Raw genomic sequence first — 13,047 nt, forward strand, 5'->3', positions numbered from 1 at the left:
ACTATGCATCACCTAAAAGCAAGAATCAGATAAAAAGAAGGCAAATTTGTCATTCTGCCCAACCAGCTGTAATCCATGTTAGAATTGGGCTGTTTTATATCCTACCATTTTTCAAGGACATAAGTGGATTTACAGGGATAAAAGACAGTGAAAAATATGCTATGTATGGATAAAACAAAACAGAGCATTTAAAAGGATACAGACAAAGTAGGTATTACTAGGTGCCTATAAATAACAAATTATTACCATTCGCTAGTAATTTTCTGTGAGCTTTCTGGCAGGAAGGGAGAAAAAGGATTGTTCCTAATGAGGTACTTAATTTTAAAGGTAAAAGAAGCCTGGGTATCTTCTAGTCGTAACCCCCTAGCTAGGTAAAAGCCTGGCCATGATTAAAAATCATGTCTTAATCCCCTACCCCTATACTGACCTTCCCCCTTCCCTCTCCCTGCTGATAACATCTAACTTGTTCTCTATATCTGTGAGTCTGCTTCTTTTTTGTTATACTCACTCATCTGTTTATTTCTTTAGATTCCACATGTAAGTGATATCATATAGTATTTGTCTTTCTCTATCTGACTTATTTCACTTAGCATAATGCCCTCCAAGTCCATCCATGTTGCTGCAAATGGCAAAATTTCATTCTTTTTTATGGCTGAGTAGTATCCCATTGTACACGTATACCACATCTTCTTTATCCATTCATCTGTTGATGGTCACTTATGTTGCTTCCACATCTTGGCAATTATAAATAATGCTGCTATGAACATTGGGGTGCATGTATCTTTTCAAATTAGTGTTTTTGTTTTTTTTGGTTATATACCCAGAAGTACAATTGCTGGGTCATCTGGTAGTTCTATTTTTACTTTTTTGAGAAACCACCATAATGTTTTCCACAGTGGCTGCACCAATTTACATTCCCACCATCAGTATGCAAGGGTTCCCTTTTCTCCACATTCTTGCCAACATTTGTTATTTGTGTTCTTTTTTTTTTTGCGATATCCGGGCCTCTCACTGTTGTGGCCTCTCCCATTGCGGAGCACAGGCTCCGGACATGCAGGCTCAGCGGCCATGGCTCATGGGACCAGCCACTCCATGGCATGTGGGATCCTCCTGGACCAGGGCACGAACCCGTGTCCCCTGCATCGGCAGGCGGACTCTCAACCACTGCGCCACCAGGGAAGCCCTATTTGTGTTCTTTTTGATGATAGCCATCCTGACAGGTGTGAAGTGATATCTCATTGCTCTGCTCTTTTAGTGTGAAAGCAGCCATAGACAATGTGTAAATGAATGTGCATGGCTATGTTTGAATAAAACTTTGTTTTTAGACCCTTAAATCTGAGTTGCATGTAATTTTCACATATCACAAAATATTCTTCTTTAGATTTTTTTTCAACCATTTAAAATGAAAAAAAAGTTTCCTAGCTCATGCGTTGTACAAAACCAGGTAGAGGCTATATTTGACCCTTCCCCCCACCAACTCATAGTTTGCTGACCCCTCTTCTAGATTCCTGTTTTTAGATGAAACTAATTAAACCAATCAAGGCAGATAAGTCTGTATGATTTTTAAAGTTCTTCCAACATGAAGTTTGTCCGGCCTACACTGATACTACCTTCTAGTGGTTTATTGTCCCTCTGCTGTATCTTGCTGATCTCTGGAGGACCCAGTAATTTTGAAGTGTCTTATTCTGGGAGCCAGAAAGGTTATTCAGACCATAACCCTGTTACTTGGTCATTAGCTCTGACTGGTCTAGGGTGAATCATTATTGAAAATATTGAACGGAATTTGTAATCTTACCTCCCACGATTCTAATGGCTCCCAACATCACCTGGGTACTGTGGCAGTATCAGAAACCCATCTCAGAAATACCAATTCTCGTGTTAAAATTCTTGCTATGCCATCTCACTTGACTCAAATAAGTAGATAGTATTAATAAGTGCTAAAATCTCAGCCCATTGCCTATTATGTAATAACACACTTCAAAGAGAAGATATTGGGATGGAGTAACAGACTAAATTTTCAGTGCCTTTAGCCCAGGTATAAAATTTTTAATCTATTGGTCAATTTTAAGAATTATTTCTTACTTTAAATATAAGAAAGTGTTTTTCAAAATCTTTATTGGACTCATAGATGGTGTTAATATATCATTGACTCTGCCAACACTAATTTAGTTACCCATGAAATGCTGAGTCAGTTAAAGCTTAAGAGTTCCCTCTTCGATTTGCATTTGACTTAGACAATAAGGAAAATATTCAGCCAGTCTTTAGTAAACCTCTGAAAGCCATCTGTTTATCTCTTGGAAATCAAGAGATACAAACCCCAGTAGCAATAGGTATAATTTAAGGAGAGCTGTCAAGACAGTATTTTCTAGACTTTTTGTCAAAAGATTTTTTGTCAAAAATTTTTTATATGGTTCTTTTCCTTTTCTGCAAAATGCATTTAAATGATAATTTAAAAATTTTAATAGAATTAATTGTAACATCAAAGTAATGTAATATGCTATAGTTACATGGAAATCATAAGACTTTACTTACCTTGATTTTTTTCTCCTATTAAAGCAACCAAGCAGGCCAACATAATTCCTGCCCTCCTTGGTACTGGCCTGCAAGCTCAGGACCAATTATTTGTACCCCTGAGGTATGCCTCCTTCTGTACTGAAGACTACTTGAACCATTAACTGAGTAGCACTGGGTTCCCTCACTCTTGGTTCCCTAACTGGCTATATCCTTAGGATATTCTATCCCACTGGCATGCTTCCCATTATTGTATCTTGAATGGCGCAGCACACTGGATTATATGGGTTCCAGAGGTGGTTACTGTTGCCACCCCTTAATTCTGTCCCTTATTCCATTGCATAATAAAAGTAATTTAATCCTTAAACCTTAAGTAGCTACTATCAGATTTCATCAGTGTAAGACACTTTTTTCCCCATATTTTAACATCTTTGAAAATTGATACGGATCTTATAATCAATGTCATGCCTTTGTTTAGTTGGTAGCATTTTTCTTTCTTAGTGGTATATAAAATAATGATCATCTTAAAAATCAATGGTATCTTAGATTCCATGAAACATGGTATATGCCAAGTACCCTTAGCTATGTGCTGGGATTACAAATTGCCCTCCTCTGCAACACACACACACAAACACACACACTTTTCACTGGAAAAGAAATTCAGTGACAACAAAGAATTTGAGAGGAAGATATATAAATTGCATACAATACACTTTACAAAAGAGGAATATGAACTTGTTTGATTTTATATCTGCCTCTAATTTTTAATATAGTCCATATATATTATCATGTTTACCTAGATAGTATGTTGTAAGTTATCTAAGTAACACATAAGCAGTAAATCACCACTGAAGTGCATTATACATGTACATTGTGGGGAGGATGTTTGTGTTCATCTCTTTTGCTATTGGGAATATGGATGAATTCATATTTGAACACAATGCACAAATGTCCTAAAGTCTAATATTCGAAAATTATAGGTTAAAAATACACACATATACATTCTTTTGCTCAATTTAACAAATATTTACTGAGCACCTAAGGTATGCCCAGCACTGTTCTGGGGGCTGAGGTTACATGCGTTAATGCAACAGATAACAGAGCCTATGGTAAAATGAGATGGTGATAAGGGCTAGAAGAAAAGGGTTGGAGAGTGCTGTTGTAGGAAAGGGCTAAATTTTAAATAGAGTTGTCAAGGGAGGTCTCCCTGAGAAAATAACATTTCACCAGACACCTGATGGAGGTGAAGGAGCAAGCCGTGTGTTTATCTGGGGAAAGAACATTTTATGTACAGGAACATCAAGTACAGAGGCCCTAGGCATGTTTACTTATACATTTGCACTCTGAACTCTAGTTTTAACCAAACAACTCATGATGAATTTTACCAATAATGTTGAAGCTAAACTCACAGCATTCTGTAATTTAGAAAGCAACTCATAATAGTATCAGTGACACACAGTTAATGAAGCTATCTTCCTGAAAATATCAGGATTTCCAACTTCTGATATTTTCTCAATTCTAAAGCATACTTTTTTTTTTACATTTGCAATTTGGAATGCATCTTATGGTCAATGGGTACATTAATGCAGTGTTTCCTTTTTCATTAAAAAACTGTTACTAAATTGATGGTATGTCTTAGAGTTAGATTTGCTATTAGAATCAAGGAAATGGGATGCCATCATGTGCACATTGACATGAGTTTTGCAGCATTGCTAAGAGTTCTGAGGTAGCTATACTTGTAATACTGAATTGGAATCCACAGTAAATTCTAGATGGCATGACTGTTTTAGTTTATGAATACCAGATTTTAGTAATCCTTAAAAAGCTTTAAGTAGCCCTTAGTTGTTTGTTAAGTTAAAGCTATGGAACTTAGTGTCATTTGCCCATAAAAAACAAAGAACGAGGGCTTCTCTGGTGGCGCAGTGGTTGAGAGTCTGCCTGCCAATGCGGGGGATGCGGGTTCGTGCCCCGGTCCGGGAGGATCCCACGTGCTGCGGAGCTGCTGGGCCTGTGCTCCGCAACGGGAGATGCCACAATAGTGACAGGCCCGCGTACCACAAAAAAACAAAAAAACAAAAACAAAAACAAAACAGACTTGCATTTCTGGATCAGTTTACAGCTTAACTGGAAGGACTTGTTTACTTATCATTTGCTCCTACTCCATACTTCAGCATTGCTATAGGGCTGAATAGGAGAGATATAGAATCTACGGGACTTGCTGACTAAAATATCAGGGAAGAATTAAAGGGACGAGTTAAGGATAACTTCTAGGTTTCTGGTTTGGGTGACTGGGTGAAATTCAGAGTTTTCAAGATGTGCTCTGTGCGTTTACCCTTGCTCCAGCCAAGATGGTCTCCTTAACTCTGGTCTTTACTTTTGGCTTCCCCCTGTCCTGCCTGAAATACCCTTCTCTCTGTCTATTTAAATGTTACTCATCCTTTAATACCCAGCTCAAACCCTTGACTCTAGGAAGTTTTTTTTATCCACCCTAGTTGATATTGACTCTCATAAAGAGATAACAGACACGGATCAGGACTCATGTTGGTTGTTTCCCCATACTGCAACCTTTTCTAGCCCTAATGGTGAGTGATTAAAGTTTTTCTTGTATATTTGAGGACAAATGGAACCTTGTTACTACCATCCCTGGCCTTGCTTGAGTCTTATATCCTTAAGTCCAAATGGCAGTAAGTGAACCAGTAGTTACCTCTGAATTCTGCTATCCTGTAATGGCACCTGTCATGAGTGGTGAAGAAAACACCCTACATGTCTTCATTTATGTGACTAGGCTATCCTCTGGATATTGAAATTTAAGCCTTCTGTCAATATTAAAAGATTTGAGATTGTTATTTCCAGCGGTGGAGATAGATTGCTCCAAAGTGTCTCTTTCAACCAATAGCATGTATTCATAAATGTTTGCACAGGAAAGGGTTTAGTTCCTAGTTTTGAAAGTTTTTTTTTTTTTTTTTACAGTTTTGAAGCTATTTGGCACATGTGCGGATCAAACCAGCAAATCTGGCCATGTTAGCACCATGTACTAACCCATTGCACTTTTAATAAAGTGTGATTTTTCTTTAACAGGTCTGAATCATGAGATAGCAATCAGTGTTGCATTCCTTCCCGAGTATTCTCCGGAAGATGTCCGAACATCTCAAATAGACACATTATTAACCTGCATGAATTACAGCTGTGTGTTTCCACAGGAATTAACTGGCAATGACAGATTTCAAGGTCCAAAAGCAGTTACAGGTAAGACAATCTCAGGATCTTTTCACTCAGAAAATAAAATTAATATTGCAAACAGTCCTAACCTTAAGATGTTATTATATAAATAGTTCTAGCCTTAACATTTGATATAGTTTAACGAGTTATTAGGTAAAAGTACCCAAAGACTTATAAATGAGAATATATTTTTAAATAAAATTGGATAGATTAATGGTTTTTATTCCAGGCAGGCATTAAGAATGTTCTCTTATAATACATTTTTAAATGTAAGTATTCATTAGACCTAAGTGGTATGCACATGGAGCAGTGCAAATTCTACCCTTCTCTCCTTTTAATTCGGGCCTTTCACCTTATAATTGCCTGAAATCTCAATACCTCCATAGTATAGTAGAGTACAATTGTTTTCTCTTATAAATGTTCAGTTATTCAAGTGCTATGCAATAAATTTCTTCAGGACTGCTAGGAGTGTATGTAATCCCAGTAGTAAAACCCTTCAACCAACTAATTGTTCAGGCTGCTACATAATATCCTGAACTATAAATCATTTCTATATACCAGTAAAATTATGTGTCCAATTATAATTATCCTATTCACTTTCTGTTGTCATTTCTATTTCCTAAGCATGTGGTAAAGTTTCTAGCTATTTTCATCAAGCTTATAAGAATATTACATTTTAAAAAGCTTTAAATAAAGGCTTTATTATCTTGGAATTTTTGTGGTGGGTCTTTCTAAGCTGATGAAACCCTTGAGTAGGTGTTGTTTTTAAACAAGTCTTATGAGCTGTACCTGATGATGAAGTAGCTTTGGGCAGTAATGGTTACTGCAAACTGAACTTGAGTATCTAATTTTCTAAGAGATGAGTTTTTTTTTATTTTTCCACAGTCCATTTTAAAGATGGTATATTAGTTAACTTGCAGTATTACTTCTTACATTTCAGCTCCTTAGACTTACAGTAACCCAGATTTCGTAATTAGGGCCCTAATATGTACTTTAAATATTTGTGCACTCATGTTCTTGCTTCATGCAGTATCCACTTCTGTCATGTTTCTTCTGCTATATGTGTATGTTATTATTGATATAAAAAATCAAGGCAAAATCCTCAGGTATCTACTAGTTGCTAGTGCCAGTAGTCTTCCAGCAGTCACAAACATGGTCAAGTGAAAATACCTGGTACCATTCTGCCAAAGCAGTTAGTATTTTGGGACATGAAGGGCAAGAATCACTAGAAAAGTGATGTAATCAAAAGCAAGGTGATTCATTTTGAACATGGAATACTGTATTTTTCATGGCATAATGATAGTGTCCATTTAGCTCTGTGCAAAGCATTGTGCCTGGACATTTTACATAAGTTACAACTAATCCTAACAAGAGACTTTCAAGGTAAACATTAACCCCTATATATAGATGATTAGACTGAAAATCAGAGAGACTCACCAGCATGGGTAACAGCTAGGATCTAAACCCAGATCAGTCTGATTCAAAACATTTCTATTCCCTCCATAATTACAAACTGAAAGATAAAAATATACAGAATAATGTAATGCAGTGGCTTATAATATAACATTGGTATCATCTTTTAAACATTTTTATGAACTAGTTTCTTTTTTATTATAAAAGTTATACATGTTCACAATTTAAAAATTCAAACAATACCAAAAGGCACAGGGTAAAAGTGAAAGTTCCCCTCCCTGCCTTTGAAGGTCCATCCCCTTCTGCCAACCCACTCACCCACTCTCTGGAGGTAACCAGTATTCTTTGAATCCTTAAGAAATTATTTTTGCATATAACAGTATATTCTGTCTCTCACACACGCATACACAAACATACACTCTCTCTCTCTTAAGTACACACAAATGGAATTATAGTAAACATGGTCTCATAACCTACTTTTTCCTTGTAACACTGTGTTTTGAATAACTTTCATATTAGTATAGAGAGAGCTACCTTTTTCGTTTTAGTAACTATAAATATCCCACTGTGTAGATATACCTGTATTTACTTAATCAGTCCCCTATTGATGGACATTTAGACTGTTTCCAAATGTTTTTGTTTCTTTTTCAAATGTTTTTGATATTAACAAACAGTACTGCAATGAGTATATCTATCTGTGTGTATGTATATAATATAATCTTTGTGCACTTACACATCTGTAGGATGAATTCTTAGATGTCACTGACTCAAAAGATATATGCATTTATAACAAGTTACACTTTAATCAAAAGAAAGAGTGCCACTTTACTCACACCCTTAGAAAAACTAGGTGTTATCAGTCTTGTTAATCTTTGGCAGACGATAGGCAAAAAGTATTATATCATTATCTTCATTTGCATATCTTTATTCTAAGCTTGAATATCTTCCTATGTTTATTGGCCATTTATATTTTTTCTTCCTATGAACTTTCTATGCTAGCTTTATTTTTTCCATTTTTCCATGAGCATTCTTTTCCTTATTAATTTGTAAGTTATCTTTGCATATTGAAGAAATTTACCCTTTATTGTGTGTTGCAATACTTTTACCAGTTTGACATTTAATCTGTGGGAATCTTGATATTTTAAGTAATTTTATTTTTATGTACTCAAATATATCAATCTTTCATTTCTATGGTGGCTGGTTTTATGTCATACTCAAAAAGGCATCACTCAGTCCAAGATTTTTTTTTAATTCACTATGTGTTTTTCTGATACTTTTATAGCTTTGGTTTTTTACTCATATGTAATTTGTACTGTGGTAAAATATACATAACATAAAATTTACCACTTTAACCATTTTTAATTGTACAATTCAGTACATTTACACTAAGTACATTTACATTGTTGTGCAACCATCATCGTTACCCATTTTCAGAACATTTTCATCATCCGAAAACAGAAACTCTATACCTGTTAAACAATAACTCCCCATTCCCCCCTCTCCCTAGCTCCTGGTAACCTCTTATTTCACTTTCCGTCCCTATGAATTTGCCTATTCTAGGTATCTCATATAAGTGAAGTAATGCAGTTTTGTCCTTTTGTGTCTGGCTTATTCACTTAGTATAATATCCTCAAGATCCATCCATGTTATTATATATATCAGAATTTCATTTCTTTTTATGACTGAATAATATTCTGTTGAATGTATGTACCACATTTTGTTTATCCATTCATCTGTTGATGGACATTTGGGTTGTTTCCATTTCTTGGCTGTTATGAATAGTTCTGCGGTGAATATTGGTATTCAAGTGCCTGTTTAAGAAGTCCCTGCTTTCAATTGTTTTAAGAATATCCCTAGCAGTGGAATTGCTGAGTCATATGGTAGTTCTATATTTAACTTTTTGAGAAACAACCAAACCATTTTCCACAGCAGCTGCATCATTTCACATTTTCACCAGCAATGCATGAGGATCCCAATTTCTCCACATCCTCGCCAACACGTTATTTTCTGTTTGTTTGTTTGTTGATAACAGCCATCCTAAAGCAGTATCTCATTGTGGTTCTGATTTGCATTTCCCTAATTACAAATGATATTGAGCATCTTTTCATGAGCTTGTTGGCTATTTGCATATCTTCTTGGAGAAATGTCGATTTAAGCCCTTTGCCCATTTTTGAATTGGGTTGTTTGGGGGGTTTTTTGCTTTTGATAATATGGCTTCACTTTTATAATTTAAAATTTTAATCCGTTTGGAATTTTATTTTGGTATAGAGAATGAGATAAGGATCCAGCTTAATGTTTTTCCAAGGGATTAGCCATAGTTCCCAAATCATTTATTGAATAATACTTACTGTTATGGTGTTATAATTGGTATTATATTTAACTATGAAGTACAAGGATATATATATATATATATATATATATATATATATATATATATACACACACACACACATATACACATATACACACATATATATATCCCACCTCTTTGAAAGCATTGTTTTCATTGATAAATATTTCAGAAGCATAGCATGATATGGAAAGGTTTTAACACATGTAAGAAATAATTTTATTATTCTCTAGATAATCAGAGTTTCCAATATTATTTTCAGAGGCAGGAATACCACACTATAGTACAAGATAGGTTAGACTGTGCTGCAGTACAAAGCAATTCCAAAGTTTCAGTGACTTAATACAGTAAAAATTTATTTCTTGCTCAAGTCAAGTCTGATGCAATCAGTTATTAGCTTTCTCCCCAGCAGTGATTCAGGAATCCAGCATGCTTCCATCCTGTTGCACCTCCAACAGGAACAAATGGCTTCTAGGGTTGTCTAGGCAGAGGAAGAAATAGATGAAGGAGACACTGACTTTTAATTTTGTTGGACCCAAACTGCCACATCATTTCCGCTCACATTCTCATTTGCCAGAACTTATTTACATGAGTCCAAGCTAACTACAAGGGAGGCCAGGACACTTTGTCTCCCATGTGACCATGAAAAGGAAATGGAGTGGCAAACACAAAGCATTGCCTTTGTCACACTCACTTCTGCATATGTGATGTTCCTAAAAATGTACAATTTTAGTAATTCCAACATTTTAAAGTGACATGTAGAGAAGCTCATTTTATAGGTAAAATCTATAATCGTTTTAAAACAATTCCTTTGTAATGTAAATAATAACATTTTAATTTAATACTAGGTTTTCTTAAGTAGAAAATGATGGTTGCTGGCATTTAATTAAGTGCTTACTATGTGTCAGCTACCATTCTAAATGCTTTTACATGCATTTAATCCTCACAACAGCCTATGATATAGGTACTAGATGAGCAGATTGAGGTGCAGAGAGGTTGTCATTTACACAAGTAGGCAGAGTTACCTAAACAGAAAGCTTACTTATACGTTATGTTGCAGGTACTACGTAAGTCATTATTTGTAGAATGATATGATGACAATTAGAATTATTAAGGTTTGGGTTTCTGCTGTTAGCATCAAATCTGAAGATCTTGAAATCTTTCCAAAGCATCTGGATTAAAGTCCATCCCACTCAAAGAAGAAGAAAATTATATAGTACCAGCAGTTGTTATTATATTCATTGTGCTTTAGTGAACTTGCACAATTTTAAATCATTCATCAGATTTTGTGACATGCCTAGCAGATGTGGCTGTCCTGTGCAGCTAATGAAGCCTAAGCTTGAGGAGCTCTCACTTGTGTAAATCCTTTCCACAGCCCTTCTAGGGTTTTTTTTGTGTGTGTGTGTGTGTTGTTGTATTTTGTTTCTCTTTCGTAAAGAGGACCCCCAAATAGTATACCTTTCAAGCCCCACAAAATCTAGATCCACCACTGGCCCTTGGTCACAATTTTGTAGATGTAGCTCTAACACAAAAGGTTAAGAGCCCATGCCTTGATGCCAGACTGTCTGGATTAGAATCACCCTGTGACTTTGCTTAAGTTACTTAACCTCTAAATGTTTTAGCTTTCTCATGTTTAAAATGAGGTCTTTGTCGTGTGTAACCACTGAAGTCTGTGATACAGTAGCTTGGTAGTGGTCAGTTAGTGTTTTGAAAGAGATTCCTTAAATACCATTTTAGCCAAGAGGAAGAAGAAAAGAAAAACATTACTTTCTCACTTTTTGCAGATTGGGTCTGTGTTGTGGCACCCCTTCAGTGCTTAGCCAAGATGTTTATGACTCTGTCTTAGCCCTCACTTCCTGCTCTACAGAGACTGATGATCAGCCAGAGGTGAACAATGAGAGTTTTCTCAGGCCTTTTCTGAACATGCATCCAGCACTGGGCATACATGTGGCCTTCTTGATTCCTTGGAATACACAGGAGCTCTTAAAAGCCCATATTCCCCCACATATCTCTTTTCCCAGCCCCTTCCTCCCCAGGCTTTTTGGTCTGTCTATTGCTTGTCCCAACTTTATACCCTGGTCTATCTGCTCTGACAAATGCTTTTGCCTTTATATGCTTTCAACAAAAGCCATTGGGAAAGCTACCCTAGTCATGGGATGCTCCAAATTGGGTGAAACACAAGCAAGCTCTTGCATCTGACTTTGAGGGAGCTGCCTGAAAGGTCAAAATACACAACCACATCTTTGAGAATAAGGTCTGCGTAGCTCCCTCTGGTGCTAGCAACCTGCACCAAGAGTACAAGCTGCCATCTTCATGGCTGCTACTGATCTGGGGAGTAGGTGGGCAATTTAAAACACCACAGCACACTCTTACCATAGTGCAGCAACTTCTTTCTTCATTAATCTTTCACCAGGTTGTTAAGTTTTTGTCTAGATTCCAGAGTTCTGGAAAAGTTGATCTGAGAGTTTTTTTGCCAGCTTATAAGTTGCTTTAGTGGAGGAACAGAGCCCTGAGATTCCATACTCTGCCATTTTCATCAATGTCACTCACCCGATCCATTCTTGATAAAGCTTCTTAAGAATATCCAAAGCTAAGTGTTAGTTAATAAAGCCACTTAAAAGGAAACATACTTTAAAAGAAGCTTATTTTTTTAAATTTTGCTCTATGTCTTGTAAATTTTGCAAATAATTGATGATTGAATTTCAAAATAGAAAAATTTATCTTTGTATTTCCTTGAAGGGTAGTAAGAAGTTGTTTACTTGGCACCTAAATGACCTTGAAAATATGTAGATTTACTTTGCTCCACTAAATAAATAAATAAACAAACAAATAAGGCTTTGGAGTACCAGCCTGTATCTTGACATTTTTGGTAGCATCTATTTGATGTATTCGTTGTTATTGGCAGAAATTACTATATTATAACTTTGATGAATGTGTGTGATGAACTGGAGGGAAGAGGGAGAAGATGAGAGACACTGTTAATTATAAGAAAAAAAAATCAGCTTATGTGATACTAAATCCAAGTAAATATTTAACTATTTTACAATACTTACCATCTGCTTTTTACTTTTAGGTGATATTATAAAAGCAGCAGCTGAATTGGATAAAGTGCATATCGTCGGTATCTTGGATATCTGTAATTTAGGTAATGGTAAAACAGAAGTCTATTTGCACAAAATTTATAGACCAGATAAAACATCTTAAAAATTGGCAGATGAAATTATTAAAGGTTATAAAGAGGGCATTGCTTTAAAGATATTCTGTCAAAAAAAAAGATATTCTGTCATTTTGTTGGTAATTTCAGTAACTGTTTCTCAGAATATTACATACACTCTAAAGTTAAGTGGTTTTATGTTCATCTTGTATTTGGAGCTAACACACTTCATTTTAAATTCATTCTTTGGAAAGGGCATTGAAACAATTTGTGTGTATCAAGAAAGTTCATCTTACTTCTTTCTATATGACTGTTATCTTGACTTGTGATAATTTGTGTTCACTGTTTTATTTGTGAAGTATACTTTTATTCTAAAGCCTCAGCATAAGGCATCCCAACT

At 35.7% G+C, this 13,047-nt stretch overlaps 1 protein-coding gene across 2 annotated transcripts in view; it reads left to right on the forward strand.

Annotated features, from left to right (window-relative positions):
• RADX (RPA1 related single stranded DNA binding protein, X-linked) overlaps positions 1 to 12,697 on the forward strand; it is a 61,820-nt gene extending 49,123 nt beyond the window's left edge. For both annotated transcript variants that reach the window (XM_007468497.1, XM_007468498.1), the window contains 2 exons: positions 5,590 to 5,757; positions 12,567 to 12,697. In XM_007468497.1, the coding sequence (XP_007468559.1) occupies positions 5,590 to 5,757; positions 12,567 to 12,697 (299 nt within the window). The remainder of the gene's footprint in view (positions 1 to 5,589; positions 5,758 to 12,566) is intronic.
• The last annotated feature ends 350 nt before the right edge of the window (positions 12,698 to 13,047 follow it).

The sequence above is a fragment of the Lipotes vexillifer genome, unplaced genomic scaffold (assembly GCF_000442215.2).
Source record: "Lipotes vexillifer unplaced genomic scaffold, Lipotes_vexillifer_v1.1 scaffold358, whole genome shotgun sequence".
In the NCBI taxonomy this organism is placed as follows: domain Eukaryota; kingdom Metazoa; phylum Chordata; class Mammalia; order Artiodactyla; family Lipotidae; genus Lipotes; species Lipotes vexillifer.